Here is a 19,723-nt window from a genome sequence, read left to right on the forward strand (position 1 = left end):
TATGGGTATATAATGGATAAATGGTCTTTAAATGATGTAAATACCCCCTTTGGTGCTTCACAATCCATTTTTATGCCCATTATTGTATTTATGTTATGGTTTCATATTGTTCAACAAATATAAAGCATATTACTTGTACCTATTCTCTCTCTATATATATATATTTAGAATTTTTCGTGTTCCTTGTCTTGGAATCTGGAATTCTAAAAATTGCAAAATTTAAGATTCCAACAACTCCAAAGACTATTGTACTAAAGATCAACACCATTGTTTTTTGCTACTTTCTTAATAAAAAACAAAGCCATTATAAAACAATACACTTCAAACAAAGAGCACTTCACAGCAGTAACTAAAAGGATGACTTCATGGTATGTAGTGATCTGTAATATACGTAAGAAAATTTGCAAAGGACGTAATTTAGAAATCACATAATTGATATGTTGGCCGATTTGTTAAAGCAAAGACATAACCAATGAATATATGCGATTTGATTAGTTCAAGCAGCAACTAAATAAAGATTAAATTTATTTATATTAATGAGCGACCTGTATAGTATAAACAACAAAGCTTGCGATTGTAGAATTTAAAAGTGAGGAAAACGTTGGTGTGATTCATTAGGCAATGATGATAATAAACTAGAAATCACGATTTTGTTAAGAGAACATTCTCCCTGAAAGACAAGTGAATGAATTTGTCAAAGCATGATGGCTGACTCATCAAAGACATCTCTCATTTTTGAAACGAAAGCATATGTGTGACACTTTGATTGATACGAGATCTTCCTAAGTGTTTATTTACTGTAAATTACAATACACTAATGCTATGGTTGTACTAATGTGAAGAAAGGAAATGATAAGATTATTCTATATAAAAATAAAAATAGAAATAAGGTCGACTTCTTTGAACTCTTATGTTCAAAAGAACATTGGTTTGTAAAAGACGTCTCTTTTGGAAAAGATGTATCCTTAGTGAAGAGTGATGTGTCTCTTCAAGAAAGTGTAAAGGGATGTATAATAAGATTGTGATGAGTGTGTTGTAGTGTGAAGAAAAGAATGTAGTGCGTGAAAGGTGTGTGAGGATTAAAAAGAAAAATAGCATATCTATGTTTACAAATATAAGAATAAGAAGATCATTGTAAGAAATAATGCAAATTTCAAATAAGTATATGGAGACTTGAAAGAGATTTATAAAAAGAGACATAGCAGATTTATGCAAGAGGAATATATCATACAAGTGTTAATTTCTATAACCCAACAACAGATTAATTGCTCAACAAATATCACAAAAAAGAAACAAGAATAATGTTTACCTATCTGATTTGTAACAATCAATACACTGTGTTAATTAACAATAATGAACAACATAAGCAAATTCACACGAAACCAAACACATAAACAAAATAACACAGATAACACTGATATACCCAGAGAAACCCCAATGCAGAAAAAAACCTACAAATGTTGAATCTTCTATTCAACTTCAAGAGCAAACTTTCCTTTTGAATTCTTATCCTAGTTGCTACAACGATCTTACATATATAGCCCTTTTGATGAAACATCAATTATGCAAGAGAAGAGAAATTGTCCTCACACGACACGACCTAAGAGAAACTTCAATACATAACTTGGGAAAGGAACTTTCCTCATATGATGCAAACTAGAACTTTTCTTACAAGACGCAAGAGAAAGGAAACTTGTCTCACATAACTTAGACTAACTCACACATAAAACCGCTCTTGGTGTTAACCTCACAACTCTAGGAAATATTCTATTTACAAAATAGAAAACATTTTCTTGTTGAACATTCAACTCGAGTTGCACTTAAGCAACTTCCACAATCCACACCTTTCGAACTACATAAAACTCAACAACAAGACGCAGATTTAATATGCATGATATGACTGGAATAATGAAGTGAATCAAAGTGTATGATGAATAAATATTAAGGAAGTTTTACTCAAGCAAGTGTATGGGGCCAAGAAGATTATTTCCAGAATTATGAGGAGATTATATGCAGGCTTATGAGCATATTTATATGTGAAATTTGAGACCATATTCATAACAGATTTATGATCAAGTTATAGAGGAAGATTATAATAGAATGAAAAAAATAATTTGTGAAAAGAAAAAGTACACGATAGTGATCAGATTTGTGAAAAGAAGTGTATGATAGTGATTAGATTGGTGAAGAAAATTTGTTGCTTGAGTTGTGATCAGATTTGTGAAGAAAGAATAAGCTTGGACCGGATTCATAAAGGAAATATATACATCAATCAAGAATGGAAGTTGTAATCAAATTTGTGAGGAAGGGAGAACAATATCATCCATTGAAGAATTTGTAGGTTGGTGCCTATCAAATAAGAGATTAGTGTCTCTTGTTGAGTTGGTGCTCAATTGTGGGAGTTGGTGCTTCCAATGGGTTAATGCCTACAAATGCGAAAGTGGAAGTTGGTGCTTCCACTGGGTTGATGCTCACAAACAAACTTAGGATTTGGTGCCTTTAGTAGGTTGGTGCCTGCAAACATTGTAAAAGAAGAAATATATAAAAGCATTAATTTGTTTTGGTTTTTCCCATCAAGGTTTCCACGTAAATATTGTGTTCTTCTTATGTTTGTGATTGTTTAAAGTTAGTGAATAATGTTATTGTGAATGATAAAGTTGAAACCTCTCAGTATACTTGTGTGCTCTTCACAAATATCTATAAATTGGCCTCAATCCAAACTAGTATTACAAGAAGAAGCCTCACAATGTTATGCTATTGGTAGGGCACTCATGCATCATCTTGGAGCACAACCACCATAGCTTGGTGCAACAAGGGTTGGTATTAGTGAAATTTATTCATGTTTTCATCAATATTTTACTAATTCTTATGCTTAATTGGAATGTTAAATATATTGTTTAACTTGTTCTGGTATCCTTGCATTTTGCATGCACGCAATAATGTCATATGAAATTTCTCAAGTAATCATGAATTATTAAAATAAATTTGGTTTTGTGATATTTCTTGCATCTTTGATTTGTTTATATATTCGTGTGGAAACTAAGGAGGATTATACTTGTGCAAAATGCAATGCTATTGTTATGCACCTAGAAGCTCTAAAAGTGAAGGTGATGGACCTGGAGAAAAAGTTGGTGCATGTTTCCAAGTTCAGTTTGAAAGTCATGCATAGTCCAGCTACCACTTTGTGCTTGCTGCAAAAGAAGGTCCTTGGTGAAGACGTTGGAAATGAAGGCAACTATAAGGATCTTTTCAAATTCCTAACTGAAGAATGTGGTAAAATGTTTGCCTAACCACCCCGTGGTTGCCTTTTTTGATAGTTTCTGTTTAAGTATTTTATACTTGGATATTGTTATAAACTCATTTGGCTAAAAGGCTCTTATTTGTTTTTGATAGTTTAAGGTTGGACCGTTGGTATTTTGGTATGGTTTTGTCATTGATGTCAACACCTACTAAAACACTAGCACTTTGGAGATCCAGCAGCATTCACCGGCAAGCAAGTAACTATTGTACAGTTACTGGTATATAGTTCACCGACAGGACATAATGATCACTAGCACTTGGAATGATATGGAAGACACTCGGTAATGTCGAAGACATCGTGTGGACACTTTGTTTTGAAGAATTAATCATTGGTATATTCGTATTTGCATATTTGCTTTTACCGGCAAATAGGTCCAGGGTTACACCGACAGGCTTATCTTTTCCAGATCAGCATGACATGCTATGGAGATGATTTATTATTGTTCTAAAACGCATTAAGCTGACATGTTTAATCGGTTATTGCATCGGATATTATATTATTTGTAAAAGTCTTTATTGTAATATCTTGTAGAGCCAACCTACTAAAATTGGTCTTAGGTTATGGTATAAATGTAAGATCTTATTTGTAAGATCGAATGTGAAATGCAAAAAAAGAATTGTGAGAAGGTATATGCGAGATTAAGCAGAGGTATACACGAAGACATCATTTGAAGGTGAAGCTAGGTTTTTGTAGAAGCATATCAGCATTACACCGGTACTGAATCCAGCATATGAAGATGCTATTTTGTGTAGTACATTCTTATTGGATTTAACTATCCAACTGTAGTCAGTGTGACTCCCATTTTGTGATTGAGCAGTGAGCTCTAAGCTGTTGGCCTTTCTGCATGTGCAAACTCCATTTATGTACACTTACTATCTACAGTAGTATCATCTGATTGTGGGTAAGGTTTCCCACCATGGTTTTTCCCCTTATAGGGTTTCCACGTACAAATATTGGTGTTATGTGTTGTGGATAACTTTATGTTTATGTTTCATGCATTAATCTTTACTGATATATCAATTAACTGTTAACACTATATATCGACATACTTAACTGGTTTACCGGTATTAAGCATTAAGTTGGTTAAGTTGTTTTGGTTTGAATTTATTAGACAACTGATTCACCCCCCCACTCTCAGTTGTCTCTGGGACCTAACATAGACTACTCGATGTTGTTAATGTGCTATTAATAGCTGGTTATTGTTGCCTTTGAGATGTTTGTAAAAAGGGATAACACCCTTGTTTTGCTACTTTAATTATCAAAAACATGTCTTCTAAATTATTGACTCACTTTCTTAATGAATAGACTCTAACCACTAATGGTAAATTGAAAAAAAATATTTAAATATTTTCCTTTATCCATCTTTTAGATTAATGTAATATAAGTCTTCCCATATGAATTTGTACTATATCCTTTAAGATCTTATGTAAAACTTTTAGAGATGTATACTTATGTGGATTTCCATATTGCACATAAGTATGGAATGCATAAGGGGGTTCTTCTAAAGGGATGTAAGTCGATTTATAATCTTTAAATGCATGCACAACTTATTTTTTATTTGATTTATAAGTTTTTTTTGAGTTAGTATTATGAATGCTTAATGGCAAATTTTAGGGGTGAATATAAAAAATGTATAGCTTGACTAAAGACAATGTGTTGTCATTTCATTAGCTATAGTAGACATTTAAGGATACCCTAACTAGCCCCATAAAACAAAAAGTATACCTAGCCTCGTAAAATTATGTAACAATTTTGAAATGTCAAAATGTAGCAAACATAATCTTGATTTTTTATAACTAGTATTACATTATGATGTTTTTTAATAGCGTCTAATCCAACATCATAACTCTCCATCTCTATGCACCTTGAGCATCTTGAGTTGGTGTTAATTCTCACAAAGTTGGGTGGGATGAAGACAAGATAAGTGTTTTGAATGTCATATTCATCTCTATGCACCTTGAACATCTTAAAATGGTGAGAATTTTCACAAAATTGGGTGGGATGAGGACAATATGGATGTTTTGTGTGTCATCTACAACTCTATACACCTTAAAGATCTTAAAATAATAAGAATTCTCATAGAATTGAACAGGATGACGACAAGATGAGTATTTTGAGTGTCATTCTCATAGTCTATATAATATGGGATCATGGCAAAATAGATATTTTGAATGCCATAAGAATTCTCATAATCTATATAAATATGAAATGAGAGCAAGATAAGTATTTTGAGTGTCATTCTCATAGGATTGGATGGAATGAGTACAAGATGGATCTATTTCTAGCGTGCACCTGAACCTCCTTTATAGTTGTGTTTGTTTGATTGGGATCAAATACACATAGGTTGGTTTACATGACCTGCATTTAAGCCACCAACCTCATAACTCTTTAGGAGAGCACTAGGGTTTTGCCTTTGTGATTCGGGTATAAGCTACTACAAAATGCCATATAATTGGGAAAGTGACTCCTTTACATTTAATCTTTCTCTCTTATAGTGCATGAACCAGGATAGAATCCTTTTAATTGTATATTTTGACATTTGGAAATTAGAATTCAAAATAAATAGTAATTTTTTGGTATGCAAATATCTGATTTTTAACTTGAATTATAATTGATTCAACTTCAGAAATTTAGTCTTTTACAATTAACCCAATAGCCATGTTACTTCAAAATTTACTATGTTTTTACTTTATATTGTAAATAAATTTCAGTGAGCATTATTTTTAAAAAAACACATTATTATTAAAACAAAAAGCAATGGTCATTTTTTTTAAATTAGAGAAAACACAATTACAAACCAGCAGAGCTTTTAACAAAAAAATGTAATTTTTATTCAGTGATAAAAAATCAAGCCATAAAATGGCAATCAAGGGAAAATGCTAAGTAAGCAATCAATATACCAAGAGCTGAGGAGGCCAATCTTTTGATTGAATTTAATACCTCCTCACAAGAATACATCATGAGAAGACTAGTGTTACAGGCAAAATACCCTGTAGCTATGAGAAACAATATCACTGTAAGGAATATAATTAAAAGCCTAACTGAGTGACAACTAAATAGTCATGGAAACTTCTGAGTTCCTTGCGGAAACAGGACATAATTGAGGAGAATTAGCTTAGCTAGTTATTTTAAGATCGACAGAGTGTTGCAAATCACCTATGTGAAGAAGATGAGAACCCACTGGCAGCTTTCTAGTGCCATTTTTATCAACAACACTGAGCTCCTTGCATACATCAACATTGAAATGGACTCTTCTCTTGACTCCTGTTGGGACATGAATCTTTCTGAATCCAAGCAATTGCTTCTTAGGAGCATTGTATTTGTACGGTGGTGTAGAAAATAAGAATAACACATGGCTTCCATCTCTAGGGCCAACATTCTTCACATCAACATGCACCTCCATGAGCAAGTTCTGACATTTAGTGTGTGTTATTCTGACAGCTTTACAAGAAGAATTGGAGCTTCCATGGAAGCATGCATGTTTACCACCCATGGGAAGAGTAAGCAGCTTAGGTGCCTGAACTAGAGTGTGTTTGAAGTTTGTGTAACTCAGACCATCCCCAAACATATAAACAGTTTTACCCTCGTAGAATCTGTAAGTTCGGCCAGGATATCCTTTGGATGCATCTGGCCTCATGTTCATGTCAGTCATGGCAACTTTAACAAACTCTTGTGGGTACCAAGTTACAGGCAATCTCCCACCTAAATAAAACAAATAAGGGCATATGAGTCAGTTGCAACCCAGCCAATTTTACATAATAAAAATTTAAACATTCATATGAACTTGCAGAGAAGGCATTGAGTAAAACTAGTTCTACAATGAAATTTAGTACAGGTTTTGCCCAATTTTGGAACTCCTGAAAGCATTTGCGCATGCTGATTCTGGCTTTTGGCAAAACAACTTAAATGAACTATTTGGGAATCCTCTGCATTTTGTGTGCTGGTTTTGGTTTTAGGCAAAACAACTTGGATCAAATATTTGGGAATTCTTGCCCTGAAGCCTCTGCAAGACAAAACCTAGATATTCCTCGACTTCATATCTCTGTTTGCTATTTAAACTAGGTTTTCGACCCTAATAGGCCTGCATTTAAGGGTAAGTATCTTAGACAAAATATAACTTCACACTGGTCACCAGAAATAAGTCACACGTGAACAGAATCATGCTAGGGAATCACAGATTTCTAGCGTAGTGGGAACATGATAAACCCTGCCTATAAGTTTGATGGTGTAAGGAAGCCTTAACAAAACAGGGAGGGGATTGTGATTTTCTCAATATTTTCCCAGCCAAAACAGGAATTTGATTTTCTTATATTTGATTGTGAAAATAAGAAAACGACGCATACATATATGTTACCTGGATTATATTGTCCAAAAATTACATCTGCAATGGCTGCTCCTCCTGCTTGTCCTGGATAACCCACCCAAAGAATGCCTGCAATTTTATCATCATCCTTTGCAAATGTTATATCGAAAGGACCGCCTGACATAATGACAAGCACTACGGGACCCTTTGATGCACTTGCAACCTGGGATACCAGCTGCTGTTGGTAACCAGGCATCAACAAACTTGTTCTGTCCAGCCCCTCGGCCTCCAATGACAGGTCACCGCCTACTATCAACACTGTGGCATCTGCCGCTTTTGCTGTATTGACTGCCCCGGCCAACAAATCATTCCCAGTACATGCCACGTTCGAGCAACCTGGGGTAAATTGAGTTTGTGCGTATTTGGAGAGGCCATCAAGGGGTGATGTATACTTGCACGGAATACCTGTCCAGAATGACCAAGAGAAACCCTCTTAAGGATTAATGAAGGGGACAACAAATACTAAGTACTAACCAATGGTCCCTAAATAAATATACTCTAAAATTCATGATTTTCTAACCAATAAAATTAAATAAAGAGTTTGAGGTTGCCACAATTGTTGCAATTGACATCAAGATTAGGGGTAATTGTAACATGAAAAGCAATGAACCGGGACCATCACTATTTGGTGATCAAAATTTTGGGGATGTCTTTTGCAATTTAACTTCCCTAATTAGCATTAATGGGTACCTTCATAGTTGCCAATCATGACCCTGGTACCATTTGCATTGGGCCCAATGACAGCCAAGGACTTAATCTTGTTTGCGGCTAGTGGTAATGCACCCTTATTCTTGAGAAGCACTATCCCTTGCCTGGCGGCATCTAGAGCTAGTTCTTGATGCTCCGCAGTACACACATCTTTCGGTCCCAGGTTTCCATATGGCTGCTTGGTGGGATCCCCATCAAACCAGCCAAGCCTCATCAATGTTGTAAAGGTGTTAACCAAAGCTTTATCAACCAGGGACTCGTCCACTTTCCCTGCTTTCACAGCTGCTTCTGTGTGGTCCCCAAGGAAGGATCCACAGTCCAGATCCAAACCTGCGCTCATATTTAATCCAATACAATGTACTTAATTCAAATATTCATTCAATCACAATTTTAACAGTCGGGCATGAGAACTTTTATCGAGAGGATTGCTTACCTGCTTTAATGGTGTCAGCAACTGCATCTTCAGGGCTGGCTGTATAGTGCTGTTGATTGTATAATACATCAACGGAATCGCAGTCGGAGACTATGTACCTGCAGACAAGAATGACTCGTATACATCAACCGCATGGCAAAGAATGTTTAACAGAAAACTGAGAAATTCAAACATTTTGTCAAACATATGTTTTACCCGTTCAAATTCCAGTCGCCCCTCACAGTCCCAGAGAGGAGATTTTTGTCGGCGCAGGTTGGGATGCCGTTTACTTTGTTGTAAGAGCACATCACACTCGCTACTTTGCCATCCGACACGCAGCTCTTGAATGGCGGATTAAATGTGTCCTCCAAATCTTGCTTTGTAACCTGCGAAAAGGAAAAACATGATTTTAATAATGCTCAATAAAAAATCCCAGGTCCGCAGAATTATGCAGCCTACCAGAGTTCTCTTCCATTTCATTGGGACAGTATATCATTCAAATGGAATTTTAAACAAATGGGCATGCAGTATGTCTGAAATGCAAACTGTATCAAACCAATTGGCATGCAAACTGTATCAAATCAATGCTGCAGGTTTGCTTCCAGTTGATATGATGCAGTTTGGTTACCAGACGTCATGTGCCGAGTAGTTGGCAGAGTCTGCTGAATGGCACATGCCAATGGAGCAAGTGAAATCAATTTCACATCGAATGTGGGCCATTTTGAGGCCTGTTTTGAATATGTTCATTCAACGTATGCTTTATTGCTTGACAGGTATGCAAAGATGATCCTAATAGCCCACTAGGTGTCAACAAACCTGATTAAACTATCCAAGTTCAGAGAGGACATGGGTAACAGAGATTATAAACCTAAACTGAATCCAACCCCCATTATTAGACGTCTTTTTCTCAAATTAGATGAAATCTCACCGAATTATCCATATGACCCGGACACGATTGTCCATGGCGTCAAACCCACATTGATGACTAGGACTAGTATAGGATACTCCATCCAACGTACCGTTGATTACTCATAGGGACCTGGCAAAGAAATTCGCAACTTTTAAGAAAATAAAGTGGAAAGTGCATTCCGTCTTCCACATTCCTCCTAAAAATATCAGAATTCCTAGTGAGGATACATCCTTATGTCCTCTTATGTGCTAATAAAGCCAAACTTTTTACTGTCACAAACTCAAAACGGATGCTTCCAACAATGGGGTTCCACTAATTGCGCAGAATATATGCCACCCGGATTCTCTCCGGGAACGCGGGAAACATTTTGAGTGTTTAAGTAGGATGATAAGGCAATAACTAAACCAATATGTATTGATTATACACTATGATAATGAATAAGCCCCTCTTACATTTATATCTACAGGGTAGATCCTAGTGGAACTACGAGGCAGATCATATTTAATAATTAATTGAAAAATAAATGATTATTATATTTTAATTATTAATTAATTAATTAATACAATCAATAGTACAATATGGGTGCTCCATAGACAGAGGTGAACTACGACGCCTTGAAACCAACTGTACAGACGATATGGTATTATATCGTTACAGTCTTGCAAAGGGCAGAGGCTACAGGCCTTGGAGGTCGGTCACGGATTGTTGAAGAGTGTGCCACCTGCCTAGTACCTAGTGCCTAGTGCGGGCATGGGCCAGTCTTCCTCTATTAAATAATTCAACACGAATCCGCTAAAATCTGACACCGACGTTCTACAGCCCCAATGGCATCGCTTTGCCTTGAGATTGCCAGAGATATTCTTTTTAAAAGTAACTTATGTTGACAAATGTATATCAACTAACCGCTATCCCCACTGCAATTGCACAGAAGATTATGTTTTCAACCCCCAATTTATGTTCTTCAAGAAAAAGAAATGCGGGTGATATAAGTATGGTGAAAGTTTAGGTGTGGAGAGTGGTTAGTGGAGTACCTGGGCGTCGAACGTATAACGTTGAACTCCGTTCCAATTGTCCACGTCATAGGCGGTATAGTGCTTACAGCAGGCGGCGACCTTGAGTCTGTTGGGGTCTGCACCGTCTGTTTCCTGCAATCCCCTGACGTAGTGTGAAGCATATTTGCTGGCCACCACGGGATCCTCTCCCGGAGTCTCCTGCCCTCTTCCCCATCTGGGGTCCCGGAATATGTTTACGTTGGGGCTCCAGTATGTTAGCCCTGCCAGCCCCACATTATACATCGCCCGCGCTTCTGTCGACACCACCTGCGCACATCAACACAGAAACAAAATTCCATTCTTCTGTTACAGCTCACATGTGGGTATAACTAGCACCACTTCCTAATCAATTTATTTTTATCAAAAGGCACAAAAATCCAAACAATGTTACAGTTATGCCCTTCATCTCAGCTGTAAATTCATTCTTCTCCAATTGTACCCAGTTTACCTACCTATTCCACTTTGGTTTTTTGGGAGAATTCTGGACAAGTAGTAATTAATTTCAAGGGAAAAGTCCAAGTCCTAAAAAGATAGCAATGTCCGCTAAATCTAAAGTACTGCTTTGTGGGATAACTATGACAGTCTCTGTGTTGAAGGGAACACGACTGAAATTTAATATAAGCTCTGGCGTACAATTGCTCAGAGCGTATCAGTTCTATGATCCAACTCCCAAGGAAATTTGCACATGAATGTAGTTACTTATTAAATTATATTCCGTTGGCTGCAAGTGGTCTGCACAGCCATACAGGAGACCAATAGCGAGTAATTACTGAAACAGGGGAAAAACAGAGCAATTACTATCTATATTTCAATGCATTGATGGGAACTTTGTATTAATAAGGCTGTACTGGTTAGTTCAAGAATTGGCAGATTTGTTCAAACTTACGATTCACAGCAAATGCCAAGATACTCAAGAGCCAGCCTGAATCGATCAAAGAAAAAACCCCAAAATTTGCAGACATTTTGTGCTAACTAAAAATATAACATGCATTGGAACAGAGACAGAGAGAGGGAAACTTGAATAGTACACACCCGACCAATGGCTTCCCAGAGAGTAGTATTGAAGGAAGCAGCAGTAAGAATGACTTGGGGAAAACTGGTAGCCCCTGGAACGCTGCCCCCAAATCGAGTCCCTGGGCCTACATTTGACACTCCATGCAAGGCTTCAGACCACCAATTGTAAGCTGGAATACCCAGCCTTGGAATAGCACTAGCTGCATTCACAAGCTGCCCAACTTTCTCCGTCAATGTGAGGCGCCCAATGAGATCCTGCGCTCTCTGCCCAACAGGCAGAGAAGTGCTACAGAAGGGAAACAAGCTCAGCCCACTACTAGGATCACAGGGGAAAAGAGGGGCAGAGTCCACAACTACTGCTCCATTCAAAACCAGGCCAATGAAAACCAACATAGCCACCAAATACTCCATTACAGAAGAGGAAAAGGGATCTACAGAGCCCAACGGTTTTATCCTCTTCATCTTTCGATATGTTCAAGCAGGAGGCCTTGTTGATGAATGAATTGCTTGAGCAGGCGTGAACACCATAAATAGATCTCCACCAGTGGGTGATTCCAACAAACGGCAAGTTCAGTTGGCTATCAACCCACCAACTTACTTGTGTCAATGGCATTGCTAACAAGTAACAGGACGTTTTTATAGATCAAAACTAATCATCTCTTCGCCTCTTCATCATTCTTCATTTGCTTATAATATACGTATTTCTCATCACACTAAACCTTTTATTACTGAACCAAATAAACAGTCACCCGATTCTGATTGATGACCGGGAGACTATTTTCTGACGGGATTTGCATCGGGAAAAAGAAAACAGCTAGACTTTTGATCCTCGATATTTATGTCGTATACCCATTAATTGTCCTACTTAGTTTATTCGAGCGTATTAGCATACAAACTTTCACAGGATATTTTTTTTATCCTATCATTTAAAAATATGTACGGGGTTTCCGAGGGTAGCACATGAAACTCATTACGCACATAATTTAGCAGCGCTATATTCAATTTTTCACTGTATTTTGTTCATTCCCAACGACCATAAATTCCTGTACACGAACTCTAAAGATAAGGATGACAAGTATAAGTCTAAGCTAAACACACCTTACAAAGATAGCAACGCAGGAAACGTGTAAGCACTAAACTGTAAAGACCAGAGTGAAAACTGAAACAAGTGAAATTTTGAAACCTCTTTATTGCAAGCCATTAAGGCAACTAATTTGTCTCTCAGTCAAATGTTAATAAGAGCTTACAGTGATTTAACGTGTCCATTCATGTAACGTACGTTCCACATAAATACTTTTAATTGCTAAAAAATACAGATTAATGGAGTACACGACAGCGCTAGATTTCTCAGAAAAGCAAAGGGAAAGAAAAGTTCATTGCCCTATCACATAAGCAGCATTTTTTAATTTCTCTCTACTAATATTTTATTTCAAAATGATTGTCTAGGGTGACTTCGACTTTTTAGTCCTACTCATTGCAAACCACAAACGTAAAGTAAACAGTACGGTTTGGAACTTTGATTTTGATAGTATTTTTCGTTGTATTATCGTGTACATTGACATCAAACTTATTAAAATCCAAGGTGTTAAAAGAATCTGTTCTTTCCTATGCATGCTTTTGGTCAAATGGATAGGGGAGAGGACTTGTACTCTAATTTGGAGCATTTCAAATAATTAATATTTATGGAAATTTCAGCTTTTTGGTTTGTATTGTTTGGGATTTTTGGTATTAAGATGTCATCCAATCAATTACGTTTTCATTTAGTTGTTTAGAAATATTTTTCTAAAGTCTGATCAAAACATGTGCACCAAGACATGTATGATTAATCGTCCTATGTATCACTATCTAATTGGTTCTTACAATACACTTGTATTAGTTCTTTATTAATATTTTACTAGTACATTATTTCTCACCTACTAATTATTTTAATATATTTAATAAGCGTATAATTATACAATACTATAACAGTTCATCTATTGAATCATTACTCTTAATTATAATGATTTTTCTACTTTTTATTAATCCTTTTTTTGATTGATTAATAGTAGCTAGGGGTTGCACCCATATATTGATATCAAAAAGGAGTACTACATTTGTTCGGTAGAAAACCGACCTCTGCCAAAGATTGTCAAACCAAAAACCATCATTTAAAGCCACCCAACCCAAATAACTACCCGATAGCAAAATACTAAAATAACCTCCAAAATGTCTCCTTAACTCAAAATGGAGACCCACAAAAAATATCAATCCACTATACAATACTATTTAATACTATCTACAGTGTAACATCTAACATACAAGACAAACATCATAAAAAGGAGAGGTCACTTGTCCATCTTGTCACACTTTGGGGATGTGGCCCTAGATTTCACTGGGCAATTTGATCCATAGTTAACATGTGTAGCAACTTGTGCTTCTTCTAATAACACCTTCCCAAAGTCCATAATTTCTTCTTTAATTTTCACACTGAAAATTTCATCCTCCTCACCATTTCTCACCAAGCCCTTGGCCATAAGATAGTTTTGTAGTCATCCCTCTCCAACATCAAAAGACTGGCCTAACATCTTCTTGAGAAATAAAGTGTTGTGTTACCTACTTCCATCCTTCGTGGGAGAAGAGAGAGATCCACAAAGCTAATTAGGGGAAGCTTGCCAATTTCTCTGCCTCGATGTCCGAGAATGTAGTAGTCTTTAGGAAGCAAGATCCTTTTGTTTGAGTCAACATTCTCTAGGAACATCCTCAAGCTCACCTAGGTAGCATGTCATGTCCAGTTTTTTGGCACAAATATTTTGCCATATCCTTCGACTCACCCATTTCTAATAAAGTAGCCACAAAAATCACAAATATATCAATATTTACCCTATTTCTATGATTTGTTCTTAGGAATTCCTCTTCAAGTATCACCTTTTATAACGTGATGTTAGGGTTTTTGGCAGATCTAGAGAAAATACAAATTAACAATATATGTAGATTTGAATACACAAAAGATGAAGAAAAATAATCAACACAAATAACATGGAGATTTAACATGGTTCACCCAAGATGGGCTACATCCACAGAACACAATCGTCCAATCTTTCTTATTATCCAGTAAAACAATACAACACCTTTACAATGCCTTTTACATTCCAACCACTTATAACATGCAATTTTTAGGGTAACATACAAAGTTGGTTAACAAAATTAACCCTACCCCTAAAAGAATAATCTCATATTCTCGTACACGTATGAGGAAGGCCTCCCCCTCTGCCCAATGAGTGTATAATACTTGCATGATCAATCCTCACATACCAACAATCTCCCACTTGGAGACTAATCGGGATCCACACTAAACAATCTCCCACTTAGAGACTGATCCTAGACAACATCGTTGCACTTGTAGCTCCCATTGGATAAAAACACCTAGACTTGGTTGTTCCTTAATTTCATGTTTTTTAATCAAGAAAGCCAATAGAAGCTAATGAGGAAATCAACTTCTCCTGTGTGACTGTCTTCATGAACATATCTGCAAGATTGTCACTTGTGTGAGTCTTCTCAAGCTGAAACCGGTCTGATGAATACTAAGAGGGGGGGGTGAATTAGTATGCCAAAAATCTTTGCACTAAAACACTTACACAGTCTAAAGATAAACCGGTAAAGCAGTCTGACAGTCAAACCGGTTACCACACATACAAATCAAAATGCGAATAAAACATTCACCCACAAAAGCAATACAACCATAACACAAGATATTTGACGTGGAAACCCAACTGGGAAAAACCACGGTGAGATGGAACTCACAAGTCACTATCTACAAAATAGAAACCAGACCGGTTAAGGTCTTACAATGTTCTTCACTAGAACAGATCCTGTTAGGAATCTCAATCTCTGTTAGGAGATAAGTCCGATTAAAGACTACCTTGTTAGAGGATTTTAGATTCACATGTTTGAACCACCTTGTTAGAGGATTTTAGATTCACATGTTTGAACCACCTTGTTAGAGGATTTTACAATGGCTTTGAGGCCTACCCGATTAGGGGCTACTGACTTGTTAAAGATGTGAGTAATCAACAAGTGTTTGATCTATCTAATAGCACAAACTGCTTGGTTAGATCTAGTATTGCTCATAGCTAATGCATTCCAGAATTACTTCAGTCTTCTCTATCTCTCTCAGTTACAACTCGATCTTCTCAGATAAGATCGCTCTTCCAACAACTCAACATCCACCTTAAACCCTACCTCAACATTAATCCTTTTCGCAACAACCTAAAACCCTAGACATGATGTCCCTTTAAAGGAATCTGATTTCATGTCGGTCCAATAGGATTTCTTTACAATTTCCTAGGTTCAATGAACCTAGACATACTTAGTAACACGACACAGGAATCACTATTAATGTGTCGGCACCGTCAAACAATCGGTGGATTGGTAACTCATCACAAAATGTCGGTTGGTAACTCATCACAGAGTATTACCAGTTCATACAAAATACCAGTTGCCGGTTTGACAAAAATGAAGACTGGTAAGAATGTGTTGTGCCGCTTTGCTCCCTCGTACCACTTGTGATCTGCGAACCGCTTGGGGTCGACATGTCGCTTCAGACCGGGAAACACATTATGCAAAATCACTACTAGTCTAAAGACTAGAATACAACATACCGGTTGGAACAAATACCGGTTGAGCATGAGCTCATACATATAAAGGGGATCTCAATACAAGTGTGTGTCCATCAATGACAATCACAACATAAACATCAAAAATGCCAACAATCTCCCCCTTTGGCATTGATGGCAACACTTAGGAAAATAAAATTTTGACATCTTAGTGTTTTATAACAAAAACTTGCCATTAACAAAATTGCTCCCCCTAAGCATATGCACTATCCCTTAATCAACAGAGTGTATAGCAATTTTGCATTCAGAAGCAATTTTGCATTCAGAAGCAATTTTGCATTCAGAACAATTTTGCATATAGCATATATCAAAATTTCAAAATTTTAAAACCAAAAACCAGATATACTTCTCCCCCTTTGCCAACAATGACAAAGTACTGCTGAAAAACCCGTTTCCATATATATATATAAAAGAGTTTATGACAATAATGAATAATACTTGTCAAAAACCGCTTTATAGTCCTGCAAAAATTGTTTCATAGAAAGAGACCAGGACTCAAGTAGAGAGGTCGCCACTTCCTTCTCTGTCTGCATTTGTGATACCTGTTCCTCCATGGCATCTATTGTGCTCAGTTCTTGTGTGACTGTCAGGGCATCCAAGTTCAGATAGCATTTCTGGAGAATTTGCAATCGTGGAAGTAATACCAGTTGAAACTCCTGCAAATCCCTAGACCTTGTGCTGATCTCTTGCTCTATCTTGGCTGACTGGATCTAGAACCGGTGAACGGTTTGCCCATATGCTGCAAAGGAGTCGTAAGGAGTCTTGAATGTGCTTAAGTAGGACTGTAAGTCCGTTTGAAGCTGTTGCTTCTTGGCTAGCACATCATCACAGAACAGATGAGGTTGACAGATTTTGTTGAGTAGCAAGTTTCCCTCATCCAAGACACTCCTTATATCCTTTTGATCCTTTAGCAGTTCAGTCCTAAGCTCATTTAATTTCTTCACGAGAGCAACATTAAGAGCCTTTTGGTGCTCTTTCTTTACATTGGCCTCTGCTGCTTCTTCTAGACCCTACACCTGATCATCCACTATAGTACATAGAAGTTTGAGTTGTGCTAGTGACGAATCAGTGTCAGGAAGATTAGTACCAGGGATTAAACCAGTAAGTGTGTCTACAGCTGCCTGAATGATGTCCTGTTCCTTTTTCCTGTGAATGATCTCAAGGCGCTCTTGAGCAACCTTGATGCTTTGCATAAGCTCCAACTCACTTGCAGATTGGAGATCGATAGGACTAGAGAGATCAACCGATGAGGGTTGACTTCCGGTTGCCTTCGGAGTCTCCACCTAAGAGCTTTTTGCCGCTTCTCGTTCCTTGGCTTCTTCAGCTTTCTTCTTTTCCGCTTCTCTTCTCTTCTCTTCTTCCTTGTCTTCCTCTGCCTTTTTCTTCTCCTCTGCTCTCCTCTTTTGGTCTTCCTTTTCTTCTTCTTCCCTCTTCTTCTTCTCTTCCTCTTCCTTTTTCTTCTTCTCTTCCTCTTCCTTCTTCTTCTTCTTCTCCTCTTCTTTCTTCTTCTTTTCTTCCTCTTCCTTCTTCTTCTTTTCTTCTTCTTCCTTCTTCTTCTTTTCTTCCTTGTCCTCTTCTTCTTTCTTCTTCCTTTCTTCTTCTTGCTTCTTTTTCTCTTCATCTTTTCTTTTCTCCTCTTCCTCTTTTCTCTGTTTCTCATCTTCATCCTTCTTCTTTTTCTCTTCCTGTTCTTTTGTCGCTTGTTGTGTGTCCACAACTTGTTCACCACCCTAATCGACCTGTTGCCCCTGTTCAGTTCCCTCAAAAGGTATGTCCTGAGTGACATCTTCTATATCCAGGGCATCGACATCTATGGTGTCGATTGGTTCCTCCACCAGGTTTCCTTCCTCATCAAAAACCTCATCCGGTTTGGAAATAACCGGTTCCTTTTCCACTTGGAGATTGGCCATTCAAGCTTTCTGAAAGTTGATAGCATGGGCCATGTGTTGATGTGTATCCTTTTCTACATCATCAACTCTCCCCTCCAACAACCAGAGTCTTCTTCTCCTTGTGAAGAAGAGACCTTTATTTTGATCCAATACATCAAATAATTCTGAATTTGAGAGTTCGGGGAAGTACTGTGCAAAAACTTTCTCCCTAATCTCTTGTTCCTTTTCAATGGCAATGCACCATTTGCTATCCAATGCTTTAAATAATGAATTCGGTGTTTGAGATTTAATCTTTGATGGTGACCGGTCCATTTTACATAAATAAAGAATGATTTCCTGCAGTACTTCATCTTTTTCTTCACTATTGAATTCATCATAATAATCTATTAAATCATGAAGTAACTTTCTCCTAATATTCTTTACTGTTCTTTGACAATGTGTCAAAGGTTTGTAAGAGGAGATATCTATACTTACCGGTGCAGATGTTGCCGGTTCATTCTTCTTCATCTTCTTGGTCTGTCTAGCCTTCTTTGGTTGTTCATCAGACTCAGTTTCTTCGGAGTCTGGTTCATTTGCCTTAGTCTTCCTCTTTCTTTCGAAGACTTTTGCCGGTGTTACCTCCGGTTTCTTCTTTGCCGGTGACCGCTTGGTCACTCTTGGAGTCGTAGTGGTAGCTGGTGCTGATGCTGCAGGCACTGCCTTAGCTTTCTTAGCTGCCAGTTCTTTTCCCTTCTTCACCGATGGTTCTTCAACCGGTGCGATCCTCTCCAAGTAGGTTCCAATTCGCTTAGCCTTTGGATCAAGAGGTGAGGCAATAAGGGTTGAAGCATACCCTTCCAGCATGTCAAACATGACCTCATAGCCCATAGGCTCCACTTCCTCCATTCTAGGCTCAAAAGCCTCCATTAGACATTTGTCCACCTGAATAGTGAAACAGATGTCATCTTCATACTTCTTCACTATGTCACCTGAGATTCGTACCCTCTGACTCATCTTTCTTCTGAACTCATCAAAGTATTTGTTCAGTACCTCAGGGTAGCCGGTTCCAATGGCTTGCACACTTTCCTTTATCTGCTTGGTTACTGGTTGGTCAAGGGACCACTGGACATCTCCTACACCCAGAAAGTAGCCTTGGAAATAGAAAAGCAATCCTACCAGTAGTTGTCCAAACTTAAATCTCAGTGAATTGTCCTTTTTGATTGCCTTAAGATTTAACAGGAGTTGCCTCTGCATACCGGTGCATATGTCAAATGATTTATCCTCTATAATCATCCGGTAAGCGGCATTTATCGTTGCAGCAGATACATAATTAATCCTGCTAGCTGAGAATGTTCTGTAGCCTATCACCATGCAGGCGTATTTTACCAGTTCATCCTTGATAGGATTAACTGTCATACCTCGTGAATCACTTGTCGAACTGGT

At 37.4% G+C, this 19,723-nt stretch overlaps 1 protein-coding gene across 1 annotated transcript; it reads right to left on the minus strand.

The window, feature by feature from the left end:
• Window positions 1-6,108: 6,108 nt before the first annotated feature.
• LOC131035394 (beta-D-xylosidase 4) lies at window positions 6,109-12,443 on the minus strand. The gene is made up of 7 exons (XM_057967093.2): window positions 11,779-12,443; window positions 10,726-11,013; window positions 9,001-9,170; window positions 8,806-8,903; window positions 8,355-8,702; window positions 7,656-8,069; window positions 6,109-7,003 (listed from the first exon to the last, which is right to left on the minus strand). The coding sequence occupies exons 1-7, from the start codon at window positions 12,220-12,222 to the stop codon at window positions 6,417-6,419; spliced, it is 2,349 nt and encodes a 782-aa protein (XP_057823076.2). The 5' UTR covers window positions 12,223-12,443; the 3' UTR covers window positions 6,109-6,416.
• Window positions 12,444-19,723: the final 7,280 nt, after the last annotated feature.

This window comes from Cryptomeria japonica, chromosome 2, assembly GCF_030272615.1.
Source record: "Cryptomeria japonica chromosome 2, Sugi_1.0, whole genome shotgun sequence".
Taxonomy (NCBI): domain Eukaryota; kingdom Viridiplantae; phylum Streptophyta; class Pinopsida; order Cupressales; family Cupressaceae; genus Cryptomeria; species Cryptomeria japonica.